This window comes from Dama dama, chromosome 20 (assembly GCF_033118175.1).
Source record: "Dama dama isolate Ldn47 chromosome 20, ASM3311817v1, whole genome shotgun sequence".
Lineage (NCBI taxonomy): Eukaryota > Metazoa > Chordata > Mammalia > Artiodactyla > Cervidae > Dama > Dama dama.
In genome coordinates, this window is record NC_083700.1 from 58,430,609 (window position 1) to 58,453,225 (window position 22,617).

A 22,617-nucleotide genomic window follows, 5' to 3' on the forward strand; every position below is an offset into this window, starting at 1 on the left:
TGGGAAAAAATTGTAGCTGATGAACTTGGTGTCAGCACCCTGAAGGAAGCCCATACTTCCTGTTACTCAGGTCATCAAAATTACTTCAATCTTCCCCTTCTGAAGCTAGATCTTCCCAAATTGCTTTTGGTTCCTTGAACTTCCCTCTGTGCATGTGTGCATGCTAAGTCGGTTCAGTCATGTCAGACTGTTTGTGACCCTATGAACTGTGGCCTGCCAGATTCCTCTGTCCATGGGATTCTCCGGGCAAGAATACTGGAGTGCGTTGCCATGCCCTCCTCCAGATCTTCCCAACCTAAAATTGAACCCACATCCCTCATTCTCCTGCGTTGGCAGGCAGGTTCTTTACCACTAGCACCATCTGGAAAACCTGAACTTCCCTATAACCTTCCAATAAATTCCACTTTTAAGGCAATACATTCTTTTCTTGCTCAAACCAGGTGCAATATGCTGCCAAGCTAAAAACCTTAATTTATACATCACCCGTGGGAATCATCTTCTTTACCTTTACCTGTGGACTTTAGCTGAACATTTTGTACTTAGGTGGTTGTGCTCTCCCAGCCAAGACACAGCAGGCAGCCATTTCTCTCTGGGTCTCACTGCTGCACTAGTATTCTGGTAGGGCATGGGCTCAGGTCTACTTTGCTCTCAGAATCTGCAAGCCTCCCCCTCTCTCTCTTCTCCCCTCAGCCGCCAACCTAGATCAGAGGGAGTCTATTTATGACAGTCTTCTTCCCTTTTTATTTTTAGCCAAGACACTTTTTCGATGTTCAGCAAGAAACGTACGTCCCCTTCACAAAACCACTGTGTTCTCTTAAGATCCTGGAAGAATGATGAAAATGATTTGCTGCCATCTTCTACTTTCTGTCTTGTCCCAAAACTACTTGGAGGCAATAAATGTATCATTTCTATGTGCCTGGATTGGGAAGCATGTTGAAGGTGGAAGAAAAATAAAAAGACACAAAGGAGGAAAAGAAAGGCAATTAACACTTCAAAATATTCCAGTAGCTTAATAATAAAAATAATGGTGTGTATGCTGTCGCTTCAGTTGTGTCCAACTCTTTGCGACACTATGGACTGTAGCCCACCAGGCTCTGTCCATGAGATTCTCCAAGCAAGAATACTGGAGTGAGTTGCCATGCCCTCCTCCAGGGGATCTTCCAAACCCAGGATCGAACCCATGTCTCATGTCTCCTGCATTAGCAGGTGGGTTCTTTACTAGTAGCCGTACCTGGGGTAGCCCTACCTGGGAAACCTCTGGTGGTTACCTTTCAAGATATCTTCATTAGCATTCTTTATTTTTTCTGTTTGTGTATTTTGTTTCATTTTATACTTTACTTGTGGATGGAGGGTGTACATTTATTATTAGATGTATCGGGTTGTTTTCCTGGGTACATAGTGGCCCTTTTAATTCCCTGTAATGCCAGCAATGATTATGCCTATTTCACAAGATGAACAATTTTCATGCATTTTGAAATGCGAAATCATTTGAAACAACTCTGGAAAGCCACACTTCTTGGCTTTCCAAGAATGTATGGACAACAACCCATCCATCTTAAACACTGGATTTTGGGTCACTGGCGAGATGTTGTTCTTAGTCATCTCTTTCATGCACACCTTCTGGCATTCAATGCTTCCTGTTATGCTTTTATGTAATATCAAATCCAGATGGTGGAATATATGGAGGTGCGGCAAATGACTGTGCATGTTTGAACATGTTTCGTGATTGGACTTTATAATGGTGGACTTTCTTTCCTAAGTCTTTATTTCTGCCATGTTCTGTGATCATTTTTACCAGGTTATATAGACATCCTTATAGAACTAGGGCTTAAGGGAGGTAAATGTTTCAGTCTCCAATTCTGGTCACACTCTTATTCTCTCCTCTCATATCATCCCTTTCTTAACCCCAGAGCCTCGGAGCTTTGCAGTATGGAGAAGATGGAGACAAAGAAAAAGGAAAAGGCCCCAAAGGGAGAAAAAGCCATTAAAGGAAACTGGAGAAAAGAATGAGAACTTGAAAGAGAAGAAGAAGAGAACCAATACTCAAAATATTTTGAAAGTTTTAAAAAGCAAAATATTAGAATTAGTTAACAACCCTTTTTACAAGTGTTGCTTATGCTTCCTCTTCTCATTTTACATCTGCTTCCTGCCCCCGCTCCCACCACATCTATCTCCCCCTCCCCAAGTCTTTTTGATACCAGACACTTCACAAAAATAATACTGGTTTTGTACATGTTCTTTCAATATATGTATTTTATCTATTGCTCATCATTACTTGGGTTCCTCTAATTAAATAAGAACTGCTTCTAACTGCTTTATCATTACTGGTGACGAAGTTGTCCTTCTTGTGAGGGACTGCCTGAGAGGATGACCCAGGTAGCAAATTAGGATTTGAACCTACCTCTTAATTCTCTTCTCAGGATGGAAGCATCTTGTACTCTGGACCTCATCAAGTTGTTTTATATTCTTGTTCATATTTTGGGGTTTTTTTAAAGATTTTTTTTAACCTGCATATCCTTGGTATTATTTGAAAACTGTTGTTTGACTTCAGCTTTTTTCTTGGATATGAATATAGGCAATAGTAATATTTATGGCACCTTGTACAAAAATGAGGGCAAATAAAACATAATTCATTCCTTTTATTATAGGTTTGCCATCTAAGGAGAAACTACCCTGAGATGAAGGTAGCATCATTTTTGGTAGCAAATATTATGTGCTTTGGTATTTTTTTTTAACTTTACCTGATGTAATAATAAACTTCTTTCATTTGGTGAGCTTAGGAGGATAGAATGAGAGATAGCCAGTGATGGCCTTTCTTTGGAAATTTGTTTTAATAATTACCTAGGCTTTGTTGTCTATGTTGCCCTGTTAACATTCCTTGATGCTAGAAGTGATTTCTGTCATAAGCTTTATCCTCATAACTTTACTTCCCAGAGGCAAAGGACATGCTCTGTGCCTGACTACATTATGAAACACTTGACTTTGTCTGACCCATCCCTCCACTAGCTGCACCACCCAGGACACTATGAAAATTAAGATGCCACTGACTGGAGGTCAGCAGTAATCCACTGGTTCAGATGAACTTAACCAACATGGAACCCCAAAGTCCAGGCTGTGGAAGGTCATCTCTGCACTTCCTTGAAGTAAGTTTTCAACCAGGTTGTTACTTATCTTAGTGCTGGTCTTTGAGATTCACTGGATTTTAAAAAAATTGATGCTTGTAGAAGCATGTAGGACTTCACTGGATGAGAGTGATCATTACCAGGTTCTATTTTCTTTTCTGTTTATAAGGACCTCTTTTTTCCTTGGTTGCTATTTTATGCTCAGTGTCTTGGGAGAAATACTTCTTAGAAATTGTTTCTATTTTATTTTATAGCAGTCTAGCCAAACCTAAAGAGAGAGTTGAACAGGAATGAGATGAAATTCAAAGATCAATTTATAAAATATATATGTATATATTTTTTAATCTTAGGTTTTATATAGCTCACAGTCTATTTCTATACTGGGCTTCCTAGGTGATGGAGTGGCAAAGAGTCTGCCTGCCAATGCAGGAGACGAGGGTTTGATCCCTGGGTCTGGAAGATCCCCTGGAGGAGGAAATGGCAACCCACTCCAGTATTCTTGCATGAGAAATCCCATGAACAGAGGAGCCTGGTGGGGTACAGTTCATGGGGTTTCAAAGAGTCAAACATGACTGAGCAACTGAGCACATCTTTATGCTCTAATTCACCTAATTCTCATAGGCTACCCCCAGTATTATTTATCACTCATTGATTCAACAAACATCTAGGGAGAGATTTTGAACAGAATATAAGTTCCATGACAGGAATTTAATTTATTCACTGCTATATCCATAGCACCCAAAATAGTGCCTGGCACATCAGAGACACTCATAAATATTTGTTGATGAATGAATAAATAAATGAATATTAGTACAACTTTTTTAAAAAAATTCGTTTTAGAGTAAGAGATTTACTAAGTATATTGGATCTGGGGTTGTAAATGGCATAAAGCCCATCATTAAGAAAAGCACCCCTTAGAAGACTTGAAGCACACAAGTGTCAGAGGAGATATGTTCCTTTATGTTCAGAGTGGGCAGTTATTTTATTTTCCAGATTGCTTTTACCTCAAAAGGGAGAAGCAGTTAATTTCATTTTTTCATTTTCACTCTTGTCTAGAAGGTAAAAAGATTTTGATCTATAAAAACAATGAATTAGCTTTATAAGTCTTTTCTGTGTTCATTTAGTGCCTATCTCTGCGGAATTCCAGGGTGTCCACCAGATGGTTGTATTAAGCTTTACAGCTCACCACAGAGATTGTGAGCAGAGCCAGCCCCTGGTGCAGACAGCATGTACTTCTGCACACAGCTTCTTCACCAGTGCCAGCTGACTCTCACCAGAGTTTCCATTTTTGAGTTTTCTATTTACAACAGTATTTCTGTATCCTTCTAAAGGTCAGCAGTAAAGAAAAAGAGAATCGAAGATGGGGACCTGGGATGTTGCTAGAGGGCTTGGCTGGCACCCTCTATCACCCAGTTTCTTTCCTGTATGCCTAGTTCAGAACATTGTCTTTTTTTTTTTTCCCCCCCTTTGCTTTTCTAGCAGCAAAGTCAAAGTGGGAACCAACTGCAGATTTTGTTGTGGGCACTCCCAGGTAGAAAGGTACCATCTCTTTCCTTTTGTAGTCACAGGAGCTGAGACTTCAGAGCAGGTTTTCTAAGGGTACGCTGTGTCTGCTGTGGTGAGACCAGAGATTCTGTCTGAAGACTTTGCTATTATACTGTGCTATAAAAAGCATATAACACAGTTTTTTTAATGTCTCAAGTGAAGTGTTATGAGATTTCATAAGAACCTTAAGTCCTACACATAAATCTCTCTCCAGTCAGTGAGGCCTTGTATTTTTTGTTTGTTGTTTGTTTTTTTCCCTGTGACTCACTCTGAGTTCATCCAAGGTGAGTATTTTTTTTTTTTTTTTTTGGTCATGTTACGTGTGGGATCTTCATTCCCTGGCCAGGGATCAAACCCATGTCCCCTGCTTTGAAAGCATGGTGTGTTAACCACTGAACTACCAGGGAAGTCCTAAGGCGAATATCCTTTCTAAACCAGCTGGTTAGAAAAGACACAGTGGTGTGTTGGGAAAAGCCCAAAATTGTGAATCAGTAGCTCAGTTCTAGAGTGGACTGTATTGCTGACCAGCTGAGTCAAGACCCTGTGCCTCATTTTTTTTGTTGTTTATAAACTGAAGGAATTGCACAAAATAAACTGTAGCAGTACTTGCAGCTTTAGTATTCTTTGGCCTCTCCTCTCCACCTTTTTGAATAATGGAATGTAAAACATTGGACAGAACTGTAGCATCAGTTCAGTCAAAGTGAAGACTGAGCTAAATAAAATCTAAACAACCTACCAAGTCTGTAGAGGAGGGAACTAGGTAAGCACAGAAAAGTCAAGTTACTTGCCTAAGTCAACAACTATTTAAAAGCAGAAATGTGACATTTTTTATCAATCATGAATTTATTTTCTCAGAAAAATTTCCCCTTGTGATGGTGGTGGTGGTGGTGGTCATGGTGGTGGCTGTGAAAGAAACAGAAGTTTTCATGAAAAGTGGAACTTCTAATCCTGCTGAGATGGCACTGCCCATTTTGATATTCCCTGTATAGTTCTTGCCAAAATACTGGTGGTTGTTGTGCAGAAGGATATGTTCATTGCTTTAACTCCTGGAGAAAAAGACTACCCATTCCTTAAGAAATTAGTACCTTTAATTTCTTTTTCTTCTGACCACTTTTAAAATCATGCTTATTGTTCAAATAGTAAAGGAGGATAGAAAAATCTGTTCAGACTGTCAAGAAGTAGGAGTTCCAGTCTACCCTCTGCCTAGGCTTTTGGAAAATCTGATGTATGAGTAGCATAAACTAATGTGAAAATAGTGACACTCTGCTCTACACACTGTTTCCTGCTCTGGAAGGAGTGCTATCTAAGTATGAACTCATCACGCTGCCAGAAGCTAGCTCTTCTTGACTTCTCTCTTTGAACGCTGTCCCTATTCTCCATGTTACTCACACTTCAAACTTGAGTCATCTTTAACTCTCTCCTTTTCTCTAATACATTGCAACAGTCGCTGAACTCCATGGATTCCTTTTTTGCAATATGTCTTACATCAGTTTTGTTTTCTTCATTTCTATTTTTCATGTATGTCACATAAAGTCATGTTTTGTGAGCAGTTTAGAACACAGGTTTGGAGTCAGGTAAAACTGGTTTGAGTCCTAACCCTGATACTTACTACCTATGTGTCATTGCTTAGTCTCTCTGACTCTTAATTATCCTATCTGTAAAATGGGAATCATAATTTTATTGGCTCCAAAGATTTTTTATGAAAATTAAATGACAGAATATGTGTAAAATATTCAATAGAGTACCTGGTACATAGGTATTCAACACATTTTGTTGTTGGTCAGTCGCCAAGTCATGTCTGTCTCTTTGTAACTCCAATGACTTCAGCATGCCAGGCTTCCCTGTCCTTCAGTATCTCTCAGAATGTGCTCAAACTCATGTCCATTGAGTTGGTGATGCCATCCAACCATCTCATCCTCTGTCGCTCCGTTCTCCTCTTGCCCTCAGTCTTTCCCAGCATCAGGGTCTTTTCTAATGAATTGGCTGTTCGCATCAAATGGCCAAAGTATTGGAGCTTCAGCTTCAGCATCCATCCTTCCAGTGAATATTTGGGATTGACTTCCTTCAGGACTGACTGGTTTGATCTCCTTGCTGTCCAAGGGACTCTCAAGGTCTTCTCCAGCATCACAATTCGAAAGCATCAATTCTTCAGTGTTCAACCTTTTTTATGGTCCAGCTCTCACATCCATACATGATTATTGGAAAAACCATACTTTGACTATACGGACCTTTGTTGGCAAAGTAATGTCTGTGCTTTTTAATGTGCTGTCTAGGTTTGTCATTGCTTTTCTTTCAAGAAGCAAGCGTCTCTTAATTTCTTAGCTGCAGTCAACATCTGCAGTGATTTTGGAGCCTGAGAAAATAAAGTCTGTCACTGTTTCCATTGTTTTCCCATCTGCTATTATGAAGTTTATATTATTTATATTTTAAATTAATGACATAATAAGTTAATATGAATTTTTGATAAATAAAAACCTATGCTATTTTCTTATATTCACTATTTTATAAACATGCTCTGTATTCATTTCTTTGGGCTTGTGGTTCCTTCCACCTAGAATGCAGGGTGGTGTAATGGAAAGAGTACTTGTAGCCCAAGGAGAGTAATAGGTTTTATATACTTAGGTGTCAGCTTTGACCTAGTAGTAGTTACATGGATTACTTTGAAAATACTCTGGGGCTTTGTATGGTTTCAGTGAGAAGTCATCTAATTTTTCTCCCATGGGCCTTAGAGGGAGAAGTGGAGACATATCTTCATATTTTTGCCACAATAAAGAAGAATTCATTTCTAAGAATCACAGTGCTTTCATTACAAAAATACACATTTTTGGGTGAAAGAAATTTTCTTAATACTGAGGCTACAGAAAAGAATTTTCTGACTGTTCAATTTATTGCATTTTATAGCATTCTTCTGATTGCTTTATAAACTAGAATTCATTTATTTCTCATTTATATATAGCATGTTAATACAGTGTTTTCTGAGGTAGATAGTATTACTGTCCTCATCTCCTTTTTACAGATGAGGAAGCAAAGGCATAGGGAAGTCAAGTAACTTGCTTGAGGTCACGTGGTTAATAAATGGAAAGGCTGGATTTGAAAAGTGGTCAATCTAGTTCCAAAGTCTATGCTTTTGTCCATTATACTAAATATAACTCTTGATCCTTGGGCTACTTTTTAAGTAAATCTATTTTAATTAAAAATAGGGTAACAATGCAATTTGAATAAATTTAATTCTATACTTTCAGACAATTCTGTGTATGTGTGCTCAGTCATGTCTGACTCTTTGTGACCCCATGGACTGTAGCCTGCCAGGCTTCTCTGTCCATGGAATTTTCCAGGCAAGAATACTGGAGTGGGTTGTCATTTCCTTCCCTAGGGGTTCTTTCCGACCCAGGGATCAAACCTGTGTCTCTTGTGTCTCCTGACTTGTCAGGCGGATTCTTTACCACTAGTGCTATCTGGGAAGCCTGACAATTCTATGAAGGCCCAAATCACTTTTCAAATATATATCTCTCTGCAGATTGGCTTGATTCAATAATAAAATTAAGAGTATATTGAACAATGGAACATACCACTGCTTACAGAACCCTAGGGCTGCACAGGTGTTTTTCTGGGATCTGCAGGTTGCTAAGTGATGAGTATGAAGGTGGCTCTGAGCCTCCGTTCTCATTTCAGCCAGGGCAGCCTTGTTTTATCTGTTTAAAAACTGGGATCCTAAGTAAGATTTTTTGAAGAAAGAGCTTTGGGTTTTAAAAAGTGAAAAAAATCACTAATCAAGAGAAATAAATGGATAGCATATTTGGGGGCAACTGCCCCAGTTTCCTTATCTTTATTGTTAGTCAAGAACACAAGTTTAAACTCTCTTCACTCATACATAATAGAAAAAAATCGTATCTGGCCTCAATGGATTTTATAGTATTTTGAATGTTCAACTTTTAAAAAATCCTACTTTTTATCCTGAGATTGGAAGTGTTTCCTGTAATTTACTTTTCATTAAGTTAAAACACATATCAAATGTCAAACAATAATCAGTATCAAGGCTGCAAAGAACAAAGAACTTTATTCGGGGTCTTAAGATTTGCAGTTCAGGAGACAGATTTGGTAAAACAAGAGTGTTCCTGGAAGAAGAGTCAGGGGCTTATAAGGGAAAAGCCACAAAATTGTTAAAATTGTCTGGCAGGAATTATGATTAACTCTGTGGATGTGAGAGTTGGATTGTGAAGAAGGCTGAGCGCCGAAGAATTGATGCTTTTGAACTATGGTGTTGGAGAAGACTCTTGAGAGTCCCTTGGACTGCAAGGAGATCCAACCAGTCCATCCTAAAGGAGATCAGTCCTGGGTGTTCTTTGGAAGGACTGATGTTGAAGCTGAAACTCCAATACTTTGGCCACTTCATGGGAAGAGTTGACTCATTGGAAAAGACCCTGATGCTGGGAAGGATTGAGGGCAGGAGGAGAAGGGGACGACAGAGGATGAGATGGCTGGATGGCATCACTGACTCGATGGGCATGAGTCTGAGTAAACTCTGGGAGTTGGTGATGGACAGGGAGGCCTGGCGTGCTGCGATTCATGGGGTCGCCAAGAGTTGGACACTACTGAGCAGTTGAACTGACTGACTGACTGATGACACAAGAAAGGAAGTATTTATCCTTAAAAGATAAGTTGTCATGAGTTATTTTAGGGTAAGGGTCAAATGAATATTTTGAGTTTCTGGATCATTGGGAAGATGTTCTGGATGCCTATGTTAAGACAATAAGTGATTGAAGTTCAGATTTCATCTGGGCTGTGTGTGCATGCGTGCTAAGTCACTTCAATCGTGTCTGACTCAGCACTCTATGGACTGTAGCCTGCCAGGCTCCTCTGTCCATGGGATTCTCCAGGCAAAAATACTGGAGTGGGTTGCTATACCCTTCTCCAGGGGATCTTCCCGACAACAATCAAACCTGTGTCTCCTGCAACTCCTGCATTGCAGGATGATTCTTTACTGCTGAGCCACTGGGGAAGCCCCATCTGGGCTGACACATACGTCACTCACTCTTCCTTCATGGCCTCCCACCTCTATTTTAGACAGCTCTGTTGGCAATACCGATGACATTTTGGTTTTCCTGTTACACAATGGTGGTTTGGAAGGGAGGGGGAACTGAAAAAATAGATAAGCAACAACTTGAGGAATGCTACTTGAATCTACTTCTTAGAACACAATGAAGACCCTAAACATGCCCTGTTATTCTCTAGGACCCACTTGGGAAAATGCAGGTTATTGAGTCACCCTGAGTTCTGGATTAAGACTTTTAGAAGTGTGCTTCCAAAATATCATGTGTCTTAAAGAAAGGTACAGTTCTACCAGCAACCAGTTTTCTGGATTAAGACTTTTAGAAGTGTGCTTCCAAAATATCATCTGTCTTAAAGAAAGGTACAGTTCTACCAGCAACCAGTTTTTCCCTATTATAGGAAGCAGGATTCTGGTACTAATGATTTGAAAGTTGGAGTGAATAGTTTATTTGGCCTGGGGATGCACTGCATTCCTAACCTAATTTCCCTTCCTAATTATGATTTGCTTTAGGTGAGTGGCATTTAAAATGACTATCCCTTGAGAGGCACTCATCAGAGGGGGACAGGTTGTCAGTTTGAGAGAATGCTGATAGCATGAGAAATTCAGCCTGGTATTAACATTCCTTGTGGAAAATCTACCAAATAGTAACCCATGTAGGGAATAATTGAGAGTTGACTTTACAAGCGAAACTCATGACTCTAGTTGACTTGTTATTTAATTCAGCTGTAACTCTAATCTCCATGGCATACCTAGTCAGTGCCCTTATCTCTAGGAGTGAGTTAGTAAGACGCTGATAAGAGCAGGAGAAGGGAAATCCTCAGGCCTCACCACTGGCACAGACCACAAAGCCCTGGATGCCTGCAGGCTTAATGTAAATGAAGGAAGATTTCAATTCCTCCTGCAACAAGTTACAGAATTCTAAAGCTATAGAATTTAAATGGTTACCTTTTTCATTTAAGTTACCTTTTAAAAAACATTCTGGGGCTTCCCTGGTGGCTCAGTGGTAAAGAATCCCTCTGCCAATGCAGGAGACACGGGTTCCATCCCCGATCTGGGTGGATCCCACATGCACAAGAGCAGCTAAGGCGGTGAATCACATCTACTGAGTCTGTGCTCTAGAGCCAGGAGTGGCAACTACTGTGGCCCATGAGCCCTGGAGCCCATGCTCCACAAGAGAAGCCACCACAATGAGAAGCCTGCGAATCACAACTAGAGAGTAGCCCCTGCTCGCTGCAACTAGAGAAAAGGCAGCACAGCAAAAGACCCAGCACAGCCAAATACAAATAAATAATAAAAATAAAATTGATAAGCAACAAGGATTTATTGTATAACCCAGATGGTCAATACAGAAATCAGGTTGATTATATTCTTTGTAGCCAAAGATGGAGAAGCTCTATGCAGTCAGCAAAAACAAGACCGGGAGCTGACTGTGGCTCAGATCATGAACTCCTTATTGTCAAATTCAGACTTAAATTGAAGAAAAGTAGGGAAAGCCACTAGACCATTCAGTTCAGTTCAGTTCATTCAGTCACTCAGCCCTCTCCAACTCTTTGCGACCCCATGAACTGCAGCACGCCAGGCCTCCCTGTCCATGACCAACTCCCGGAACCTACCCAAACTCATGTCCATTGAGTCAGTGATGCCATCCAACCATCTCATCCTCTGTCATCCCCTTCTCCTCCTGCCCTCAATCTTTCCCAGCATCACGGTCTTTTCCAACGAGTCAGCTCTTCGAATCAGCAGGCCAAACTACTGGATTTTCAGCTTCAACATCAGTCCTTCCAATGAACACCCAGGGCTGATCTCCTTTAGGATGGACTGGTTGGATCTCCTTGCAGTCCAAGGGACTCTCAAGAGTCTTCTCCAACACCACAGTTCAAAAGCATCAATTCTTAGGTGCTTACGTTTCTTTATAGTCCAACTCTCACATTCATACCTGACTACTGGAAAAATCATAACTTTGACTAGATGGATCTTTGTTGGCAAAGTAATGTCTCTGCTTTTTAATATGCTGTCTAGGTTGGTCATAACATTCCTTCCAAGGAGTAAGTGTCCTTTAATTTCATGGCTGCAATCACCATCTGCAGTGATTATGGAGCCCCAAAAAATAAAGTCTGCAACTGTTTCCACTGTTTCCCTATCTATTTGCCATGAAGTGATGGAACCAGGTGCCCTTAGTTTTCTGAATGTTGAGCTTTAAGCCAACTTTTTCACTCTCCTCTTTCACTTTCATCAAGAGGTTTTTTAGTTCTTCTTCACTTTTCTGCCATAAGGGTGGTGTCATCTGCATGTCTGAGGTTATTGATATTTCTCCTGGCAATCTTGATTCCAGCGTGTGCTTCTTCCAGCCCAGCATTTCTCATAATGTACTCTGCATATAAGTTAAATTGTCAGGGTGACAATATACAGTCTTGACATACTCCTTTTCCTATTTGGAAGCAGTCTGTTGTTCCATGTCCACTTCTAACTGTTGCTTCCTGACCTGCATACAGGTTTCTCAAGAGGCAGGTCAGGTGGTCTCGTATTCCTATGAACTGTACAAAAAATTATCTTCACAACCGAGATTATCACGATGGTATGATCACTCACCTAGAGCCAGACACCCTGAATGTGAAGTCAAGTGGGCGTTAGGAAGTATCACTATGAACAAAGCTAGTGGAGGTGATGGAATTCCAGTTGAGCTATTTCAAACCCTAAAAGATGATGCTGTGAAAGTGCTGCACTCAATATGCCAGCAAATTTGGAAAACTCAGCAGTGGACACAGGACTGGAAAAGGTCAGTTTTCATTCCAATCCCAAAGAAAGGCAATGCCAAAGAATGCTCAAACTACCTCACAATTGCACTCATCTCATACGCTAGTAAAGTAATGCTCAAAATTCTCCAAGCCAGGCTTCAGCAATACGTGAACTATGAACTTCTGGATGTTCAAGCTGGATTTAGAAAAGACAGAGGAACCAGAGATCAAATTGCCGACATCTGCTAGATCATCAAAAAAACAAGAGAGTTCCAGAAAAATGTCTATTTCTGCTTTGTTGACTATGCCAAGGCCTTTGACTGTGTGGATCACAATAAACTGTGGAAAATTCTGAAAGAGACCATTCAGGTATGACCTAAATAAGATCCCTTATGATTATACAGTGGAAGTGACAAATAGCTTCAAGGGATTAGATCTGATAGACAGAGTGCCTGAAGAACTATGGACAGAGGTTCCGCACATTGTATAGGAGGCAGTAATTAAGACCATCCCCAAGAAAAATAAGTGCAAAAAGGCAAAATGGTTGTCTGAGGAGGCCTTACAAATAGCTGTGAAAAGAAGAGAAGCTAAAGGCAAAGGAGAAAAGGAAAGATATACCCATTTGAATGCAGAGTTCCAAAGAATAGCAAGGAGAGATAAGAAAGCCTTCCTCAGTGATCAGTGCAAAGAAATAGAGGAAAGCAATAGAATGGGAAAGACTAGAGATCTCTTCAAGAAAAATAGAGCTATCAAGGGAACATGTCATGCAAAGATGGGCACAATAAAGGACAGAGATGGTATGGATCCAACAGAAGCAGAAGATATTAAGAAGAGGTGGCAAGAATACACAGAAGAACTATACAAAAAGATCTTCACAACCCAGATACTCATGATGATATGACCACTCATCTAGAGCCCAACATCCTGGAACAGGAATTCAAGTGGGCTTTAGGAAGCATCACTATGAGCAAAGCTAGTGGATGTGATGGAATTCCAGTTGAGCTCTTTCAAATCCTAAAAGATGATCCTGTGAAAGTGCTGCACTCAATATGCCAGCAAATCTGAAAAACTCATCAGTGGCTACAGGACTGGAAAAGGTCAGTTTCCATTCCAATCCCTAAGAAAGGCAATGCCAAAGAATGCTCAAACTACCCCACAATTGCACCCATCTCACAAGTTAGCAAAGTAATGCTCAAAATTCTCCAAGCCAGGCTTCAGCAATACGTGAACCGTGAACTTCCAGATGTTCAAGCTGGTCTTAGAAAAGGCAGAGGAACCAGAGATCAAATTGCCAACATCTGTTGGATCATTGAAAAAGCAAGAGAGTTCCAGAAAAACATCTACTTCTGTTTCATTGACTACACTAAAGCCTTGGACTGTGTGGATCACAACAAAGTATGGAAAATTCTTAAAGAGATGGGAGTACCAGAGCAAGTCTGTGTGCAGGTCAAGAAGCAATATTAAGACCTGACATGGAACAACAGACTGATTCCAAATTGGGAAAGGAGTACGTCAAGGCTGTATATTGTCATCCTGCTTATTTAACTTACATGCAGAGTACATCATGAGAAATGTCAGACTGGATGAAGCACAAGCTGGAATCAAGATTGCCAGGAGAAATATTAATAACCTCAGATCTTCAGATGACACCATTCTTATGGCAGAAAGAGAGGAATAACTCAAAAGCCTCTTGATGAAAGTGAAACGGGAGAGTGAAAAAGTTGGCTTAAAATGCAACATTCAGAAAACTAAGATCATGGCATCTAGTCCCATCACTTCATTCCAAACAGGTGGGGAAACAATGGAAACAGTGACAGATTTTATTTTCTTGGGCTCCAAAATCACTGGAGATGGTGATTGCAGCCATGAAATTAAAAGACAGTTACTCCTTGGAAGGAAAATTATGACCAACCTAGACAGCATATTAAAGAGTAGAGACATTACTTTGCCAACAAAGGTCTGTCTAGTTAAAGTTATGGTTTCCCAGTAGTCATGTATGGATGTGAAAGTTGGACTATAAAGAAAGCTGAGGGCAGAAGAATTGACACTTTTGAACTGTGGTGTTGGAGAAGATTCTTGAGAGTCCCTTGAACTGCAAGGAGATCCAACCAGTCCATCCTAAAGGAAATCAGTCCTGAATATTCACTGGAAGGACTGATGCTGAAACCAAAACTCCAATACTTTGTCACCTGGTGGGAAGAACTGACTCACCTGAAAAGAGCCTGATGCTAGGAAAGACTGAAGGCAGAAGGGGTTGACAGAGGATTAGATGCTTGGATGGCATCACTGACTCAATGGATATGAGTTTGAGTAAGCTCTGGGAGCTGGTGATGGATAAGGAAGCCTGGCGTGCTGCAGTCCATGGGGTCGCAAACAGTCAGACACGACTGAGTGACTGAACTGAGGAAACGTATGTATTGTATAACACAGGGAACTATGTTGTAATATTTAAAAAGCATTCTTGAAAGAAGGTCTTCCTATGGAAGGCAAAGTCCTGATCTGAAACAACATTGTATTTGAAAGAATATTCAAACAGAGTACTTTCCAGTAGAGTTTTATAAATGCATCTGCGTTGAGTTTCTTGCAACTTTAGTTCAAATGTAGTGAGTTTTGGAGAAATTGGACCAGTAGTCAAATGGAAAATTATGCTGACTCTTTCCATAGTAGTTTTGGGTATATGATGATGATTCACAGCCATGACTTTAGCTAATGATGTGGCATCTTTAGTCTTTCTGAGCAACAGTGCCTCCTTGTGTAATGAGAATGACCTTCTAACCCATTAATCTGTGTAATTTTAAATATATTTTTTCATTTGAATTTATTTATTTTTCTTTTTTTGGCTGCACCATTTGGAACCTGTGTCCCCTGTGTTGGCAGTATGTGGTCTTAACCACTGGACTGCCAGGGAAGCCCCTTGCTTGAATTTAGGCTCTTAAACAATCCCAACCAGATAGAAATATCTTTGTGCCCACATTTGATAATTTCCACTGATAAGGCCAACTGTATTGTTTTCAGGGACTGTGTGCCCATTTTGATATTATCTTGGTCTTTGATATTTTTTGCTCTTATTTCTAATCCCTCTCATTATCACTTTAAAGTGGTAGAAAGCAATAGAAAATTGAATGAAATACAAAACAGTATTTTTGCTACTTATTACATCATCTTGTGAAGTTTTTGTTGGAGGAAAGATAGAAAAGGTAAAATAATCCACTAATCAGAAATTCAATTATATATATATATTCTAACTTTATCAAAAACAGTTGATCCAAAGTAGTAAAGCCTGATGCATTTAAGTTACATATTTTCTCACCACTTCCTGTTTACTCTTGGTTCAGGAGATTGGTGCTATTTGGCTCCATGCAATTCATCCAACAAATATCTATGTGCATCTGTTGCTGCTGCTGCTGCTAAGTCGCTTCAGTCGTGTCTGACTCTGTGCAACCCCATAGATGGCAGCCCACCAGGCTCCTCTGTCCTTGGGATTCTCCAGGCAAGAACACTGGAGTGGGTTGCCATTTCCTTCTCCAATGCATGAAAGTGAAAAGTGAAAGTGAAGTCGCTCAGTTGTGCCCGACTCTCAGGGAACCCGTGGACTGTAGCCTACCGGGCTCCTCTGTCCATGGGATTTTCCAGGCAAGAGTACTGGAGTGGGTTGCCAGTTCCTTCTCCAGTGCATCTGTTAGATACACTCTGTTTCAGATGCTGGAGAACAAATCAGAGAAAAACCCTGCCCTTATGGAGCTTATCTTCTAGTGAGGAAACAGATAAGAGAGATACTAATAAAATATACAGTTAACCCTTGAACAACATGGGTTTGAACGGCATGGATCCACTCTTATTTGGATTTTTTCATTAGTAAATACCACTGTACTACAGGATTCATGGTTGGTTGAATCTGCAGATATAGAGGTTATATGTGTTACATATAGAGAAATATGTGTTACATACCGATTTTCGACTGCACAGAGGGTTGGCGTCCCAACCCCTTTGTTTTTTGAAGGGCTCACAGTCTATTATTTTAGATGGTGATAAGTGCTAAGAAGAAAAAATAAAGCAGAGAAAGGGGGTAGTGAACATCCAGAGTGAGGAGTGATATTACAGTGTTAGCTAGGGTGTCAGGGGAGGCCTTACTAAGGAAGTGATATTAGAGTGAGGTGAAGGGAAGAGAAAACCATACCAGGAGGAAATTTGGGAGAGGAATGTTCCATGCACAGCTAACAGCAAGTACAAAGGTCCTGAGAAGGGAATGTGTGCCTGGTTTATTTGAGTGACAGCAAGAAGGCCAGCATGGCTGGAGCTGAGTGAATAAGCAGTAGAGCCATAGAGGATGAGACCAGACAGAATCTTACAGCCTTTGCAAGGATTTGGGATTTTAGGCCTTTATGGGGTTTTGAGCAGAGAAGTGAGACATTTTGACTTTTTAACAGAATAGAATGAAAACAGATTAGAGTAAAAGTAGAATATATGACTAGAAGACTGGATTTTGACTTTGTAATCCACCTCCCCCCCTCCCCGCCCCCAATTTGGGGCATCAAAATCTGTTACCAAAGGGAGGTGTGTGGAGGGGAAATCCAGCTGCTCGCTGCTCAGAAGCCAATAAACAGGCCAGGTTGGTAGAGAGGAAAGTTTGCTTTATTTCAGATGCCAGCAACTGGGAAGGGGAATGTGGCAGACATCTGTCCAAAGGCCAGCTACCCCCGCTAACAAGCAGGGGGTGAGAGCTTTTAAAGACAGAGTGGGGTTGGGGGGAGGTTACTTGCAGAAACAACGTAGTCATCTCCAACAGTCATCTTCAACTGGTCATCAGTGGTCTGACTAGCATCATCTTGTTTGTTTAGGTACAGTTAATCTTTAGTTCCAGGGTGCACTTGTTCCCATTTCTTTGCAGTCACTTCTCAGAATTGTGGCAGCTCAAGTCCAGGGTAGAGTCTGGCCATCATGTAGTTAACTTCTCCACCTGAGGTTTTGGTATCTACAAGACAGTTCCCAGGATATGGCTCAGAATATTATATCCACAGCCTTTGAGAAAGAACTAAAGGTCCTTGACTATGATTCATGACTACATTATTATTATTATTTAGTCTCTTTTGACTGTTTTTCTTTGTTTCAGCATTTCTCACTTCTCTGATTAAACTTATTCTTTGACTAAAGTTTTCCACAGTCTAAGGCATCCAGAGGACATGGTGGAGGGGGCAAGGACCATATGGTCTTGCTCTCTTTCAATACCATCATTTATTCTGGAGTATGCATATGTTCATGAACCAAGAACTCGTTAGTAATGTACAGGATACTGGTCATGATCAAGGGTTTGTTATTAATAATGAGTTACCATATAATAAAGTTGAATACTGAGTAGGGAATAATTTTCAGAATTCTCAGCAGTAATCAACAAGGAAATTTTTGTTTAAACAGCAAATGAGCAGATTTGGAAATAGAAATGCAAATATGATTTTAATTAGTATTTTATGTTTGTAGAAACCTACCCCATTTTATAAAATTGTGACTTATGTAGAAAGAAACTTAGGGTACTTAGGAATAGTTCATCTTCTAAGAGCAACCCTTTCCTGAATGTGTTAATCTAGTCTAAACATTTTAGCTAGGAAGATCTTTTGACAAGAAACAGAATAAAAACTTGTTCTCTTTTCCTTTTTATATATAAGTACTCAGCCTTCACAGCAGTTCTACTTCCCAGCAGTCTTGTTTACATTGCAACTATTTGTGTGTTCCTGCTACTGCTAAGTCACTTCAGTTGTGTCCAACTCTGTGCAACCCCATAGACAGCAGCCCATCAGGCTCCCCCGTCTCTGGGATTCTCCAGGCAAGAACACTGGAGTGGGTTGCCATTTCCTTCTCCAATGCATGAAAGTGAAAAGTGAAAGTGAAGTCGCTCAGTCCTGTCTGACTCTCAGCGACCCCATGGACCGCAGCCCACCAGGTTCCCCCGTCCATGGGATTTCCAGTCAAGAGTATTGGAGTGGGTATGTTTTCCTAGAACTACTTTAAATGCATGGCATCACCATTGTACTAAATTCACGTTTTTTAAAATTAATGTTTGGAAAACTTTAGCATTATTACCCAAATGCTAGTCCCTGAAAGCAGACTGTGGTTTCTGTATATACTCTGGTAGCTCAGACAATAAAGAGTCTACTTGCAATCAGGAGACCTGGGTTTGATCCCTGGGTCAGGAAGATCCCCTGGAAAGGGAAATGGCAACCTACTCCAGTATTCTTGCCTGGAAAATCACGTGGACGGGGGATCCTGGTGGGCTAAAGAGGTGCACACGACTGAGTGACTAACACACACACACACGCAGAGGAAGAACTTAACACATTTTTGAATTTGCAGAGTTCCCTTACATTACCCTTCTATTCAGGAATCATTCATTTGAGCATTAAAGGCTTTAATAGTGTTGATGATGTTCAGCTAACTCTGATGTGGCAGCTTTCAAGGATATACCTCATGTCCTTGAAAAGATTCTGTTAGTACCCTGAGGTAAGAAAAGCTGTCAATGATCCCATGACTTAATGCACATGAAAATCTTTTATTATTGATTCACTCAACATATAATTATTGGACACTTATTATGTGCAAGTTGCTGTAAGGGGATTTAGATATTCAAGAGTCAAAAGAAATAGCCTAGGGGAAGGGGGACGGGGAGGGAGGAACATCCCTGATGTACAGGTAGTATGTACTGTAGCTATGACTAGCGTCAGATTGCCCAGCAGCATTTTAAGAAAGTCAGATGCCTGGATTGGACTCTGCAGAGCACAACGTGGGACACCTTCACTTAAAGGCTGTGTTTCCTGAAATCGATACTTGTATTCGTTTAGTGCCAAGTTAAATGCATCAAATTATAAAACACTCCTCTGTAACTTTTTCTCACTGAGACTCTCAGCGCTTTTAATATCTCCAGAATATATTTTGCCATTTTCCATAAGACTCAAAAGTAATATAAGCTTTAAAAAATCCACTAAAAAGACTGCAAAAAGTAGACGACAAAGGGCACTCTGATGAAGAGGGGGACCATAACGACATGAATGAGCTGGAAGAGGAGCCCAAGGACAACCCTGGTGAGGTCAGAGGCTATAAACACCTGGACAAAGTAGTACAGTATTTACAGTTTGATGTTATCCTGAAGACGAGCCTAGATATTGGAAAAGGTTAAGGTGGGAGATACATTGGATCTCCTCATTGGAGAGGATAAAAAAGCAGAAACAGAGAAAAGTGATGTGGATTCTCCTGAAAAAAGTGCTGGAGGAGAAGATCATCAATGAGAAGTACAGAGTGGTGTTACAATGGTGGAAAAAGTTACAACTGCCTAAAAAGAGTACGCGCAAATAAACGGATTGCTTTTCTGTGATAAAGCTGCTTTCTAGTGGTTCAGGAAGGGGCCAGGTTCAAAAGAAGATGTTTTTATTAAAGTTCTCCCACCATTGGTGGAAGATGCCGAGCCATTTTGTGGAAGTCAGGATCCACATGGTAGCTTTTGAAGATGCTTCCCTTGGCCTGGATTTCCCTCCCAGGCTTGATTTGTTCGCATTTTGACCTCATGAGCAAGAGTGAGACGTGTGCTGAATGAGCTAAACTCAGAGACGATTTACATGATCAGCCCGCTGTTTCCCAGGTTAAGTGCCTCGAGAGGCAGTGTAAAATAAACTGGCCTTGTTCTTAGGAAAAAAAAGAAATAGCCTAGAAAAGTTATGCATTATCTTCAACTAATACTTCTCTACCATTAACAACTTTACCTCTGTCCCTAGGCATTACTGTTCATAAACTGAAAATAAATCTTAATCACATAAAATGTACAGATTTAGAATGTTGCATAGTCTATCTTGACCCTAGATTTGAGAATTAACTGTCTTTTTTCCTCAGGCTTAGAATAGAGAAAGATCTATTGTCCCTTATCCTTCCACTTCCCACCCATACCCAAAGTTGTTGTTGTTTTTATAATTGTATTTATTTATTTTGGCTGTGCTGGTTCTTCATTGCTGCATGGGCTTTTTCTCTAGCTGTGACAAATAGGGGCTACTCTATAGTTAGAGTGTGCGGGCTTCTCATTGCGGGGATTTCTCTTGTGGAGTGCGGTCTGTAGGGTGCGTGGGCTTCAGTAGTTGTGGCATGTGGCCTTAATGGTTGCCGCTCACAGGCTCTAGAGCACAGAATCAGTAGTTGTGGCTCACAGACTTAGTTGCTCTACAGCATGTGAGATCTTCCCGATTTAAGGATCGAACCCTTGTCTCCTGCATTGGCAGGCAGATTCTTTACCATTGAGCCACCAGGGAAGCCCACGCCAAAGTTTCTTAAACATTTATCTTGTCTTCTCTGATCATAGTTGCTGATTCCCTCTGATTAGCCAAGCTTGTTTGTTTGACACAGACTCAGTATTCATGCCTTTGAGGAATTTCCCTGTCAATTCTAGGATGGATTACCACCTGTGCTCCCTCAATCACATTTCCCTGGATACCAGAAAAAAAACGTTCAAGCTCTTTGCTGGAGCTGTATTTAGGGCCAGTCTTGTTAAAGCATGGACTTTACTAGGTGCTCAAAGCCTTGTTTAAGGCCGTTCTCCACTGCAGGCCCCCAGGGCACTGTGATGTCCCTTGGCCACTGGTGGCACCTCAGGGTCACTTGAGAGGTCTCCTTCCTCCCAAGAGCAATCTGAACCTCTCCTAACCGCCTTTCCTTCTACAGTCCTTCATCTAGAATTTTATAGGAACAATTTTTGAGCAAACAAATAAATCCTCATGGATCTCGTCAAACCACAGTAAATCACAACATTCCACCTTTGGGGTAGCTGCTCTGTAGGTTTATAACCAGAGTATATTTTTAGAACTAGAAAGAACCTTAGGGCTTTTCTGGTTTTGTTTGTTTGCTTTTTTAATACTTATGATGTTTGCTTAAAAGAAACCTTACTTAGAAATCCAGCACATAAAACAAGGGAGAGTAGAGCTGTGCTAGGTGGGGGTGTAATGGGTCCCCACATGTTCTAGCTTCTCCCTCTCCACAGTCCCAGAGCCCCCAGAGACACGGCAGAAACACTCTCCCACAGAGACCTCTGAAAACCGCCTGATTTGCTAGATGAAGATTGCCCAAGAGCTTCGTTTTGTGTACTTCCTCCTGTCTTTTGGAGGTCTGATCTCTGCTCTCATAAACTTGAAGCTGTTATTTACTTGCTCCCAACCTGCCTGGAGGGAGAGGTGCTGGCCCCCTGGTATCACAGTCTTAACACTTCACTGTGGTGAATGTCACGAGGCTAGTTTTGGTGGATAAGAGTCATGGAAACTATTCCAAGAGCCAGCATACAAGGGCTAAGTTTTCTTTTATTATAGCATTACACTCTTAAAAATATTGAAACAAAAATAGAGACTTGTGAAAATGTTCTCCTTTCCAGTGACTGCGGTGAGAAAGCATTCAAGTCTGCAAAGACACAAAACAATTCTCATTCTCCCTTCAGCTTTTGACGGGCAAAATCCAGTTGAATTGCCCTTCGTATCAATAGTCTGTGTCCCCAGAGATATCTAAGCCCATTTCCATTGCTTTAATGAAAGCGGAGGGAGGCTTGGTACCAGGCTGATAGCAGTGATCATGTTTTGGAAAAGTCCATGTTTGAGAACACATTGTTTTCTTTACTTGGCCCACAAGACAATTTAGGACAGATAGGAGATAATCAGGAAGCTTGATGTAGGCAACTTAATTTAGTTTAGGCTTCTGATTTAAAAATAAAACCCCATGTTTAATGGTGAGGGAAGTGGAGGGGAGTAAATAGAAGGCTCCTTTGTGTTTTATTCATGGTAATTAAATTTTGCCATCACAATAGACCACACCCTTCTGCAGAGGCAATGGAATATAGAGGAAAATATGGGAGCTTTCAAGTCTTTCATTTTTTTTTTTTTGTCATTAATCTATACTTTTCCCGCATTCCCTCCCTCCTCTCCTTCTCTTCTTCCCTCCCTTCCTTCTTCTCTTGACAGTAGTTTTTGTCTCCTAAAATGTGTTTGGTGTTGCTAGCTGCTGGGGTCACAACGCTAAATTACACAGTATGGTGCTTTGGGAGCATTCCTCTTCCATCTTTGCCATTTACTGACTAAATGACCTTTGCCAAATCACTTAATATAGCTGAGCCTCAGTTTCCTCTTTTATAAAATGGGAGAAATAGTAGCTCCAC

The 22,617-nt window shown here is 40.7% G+C and overlaps 1 protein-coding gene and 1 pseudogene across 6 annotated transcripts in view; both read left to right on the top strand.

Annotated features, from left to right (window-relative positions):
• Positions 1-22,617, top strand: part of LOC133041134 (uricase) — a 124,517-nt gene that overhangs the window by 15,541 nt on the left and 86,359 nt on the right. For 4 of the 6 annotated variants that reach the window (XR_009689167.1, XR_009689168.1, XR_009689166.1 and 1 more), the window contains one exon: positions 1,911-3,143. Coding sequence is in view for 3 of the 6 variants with exons in the window: in XM_061121521.1 (XP_060977504.1) it covers positions 3,078-3,143 (66 nt within the window). In the remaining 3 variants the exon portion in view is untranslated. Of the gene's footprint in view, positions 1-750; positions 1,207-1,910; positions 3,144-22,617 lie in introns of all 6 variants that reach the window. The other 2 variants (XM_061121520.1, XM_061121522.1) reach the window with 1 other exon arrangement.
• Positions 16,917-20,196, top strand: LOC133041176 (mitochondrial transcription rescue factor 1-like; annotated as a pseudogene).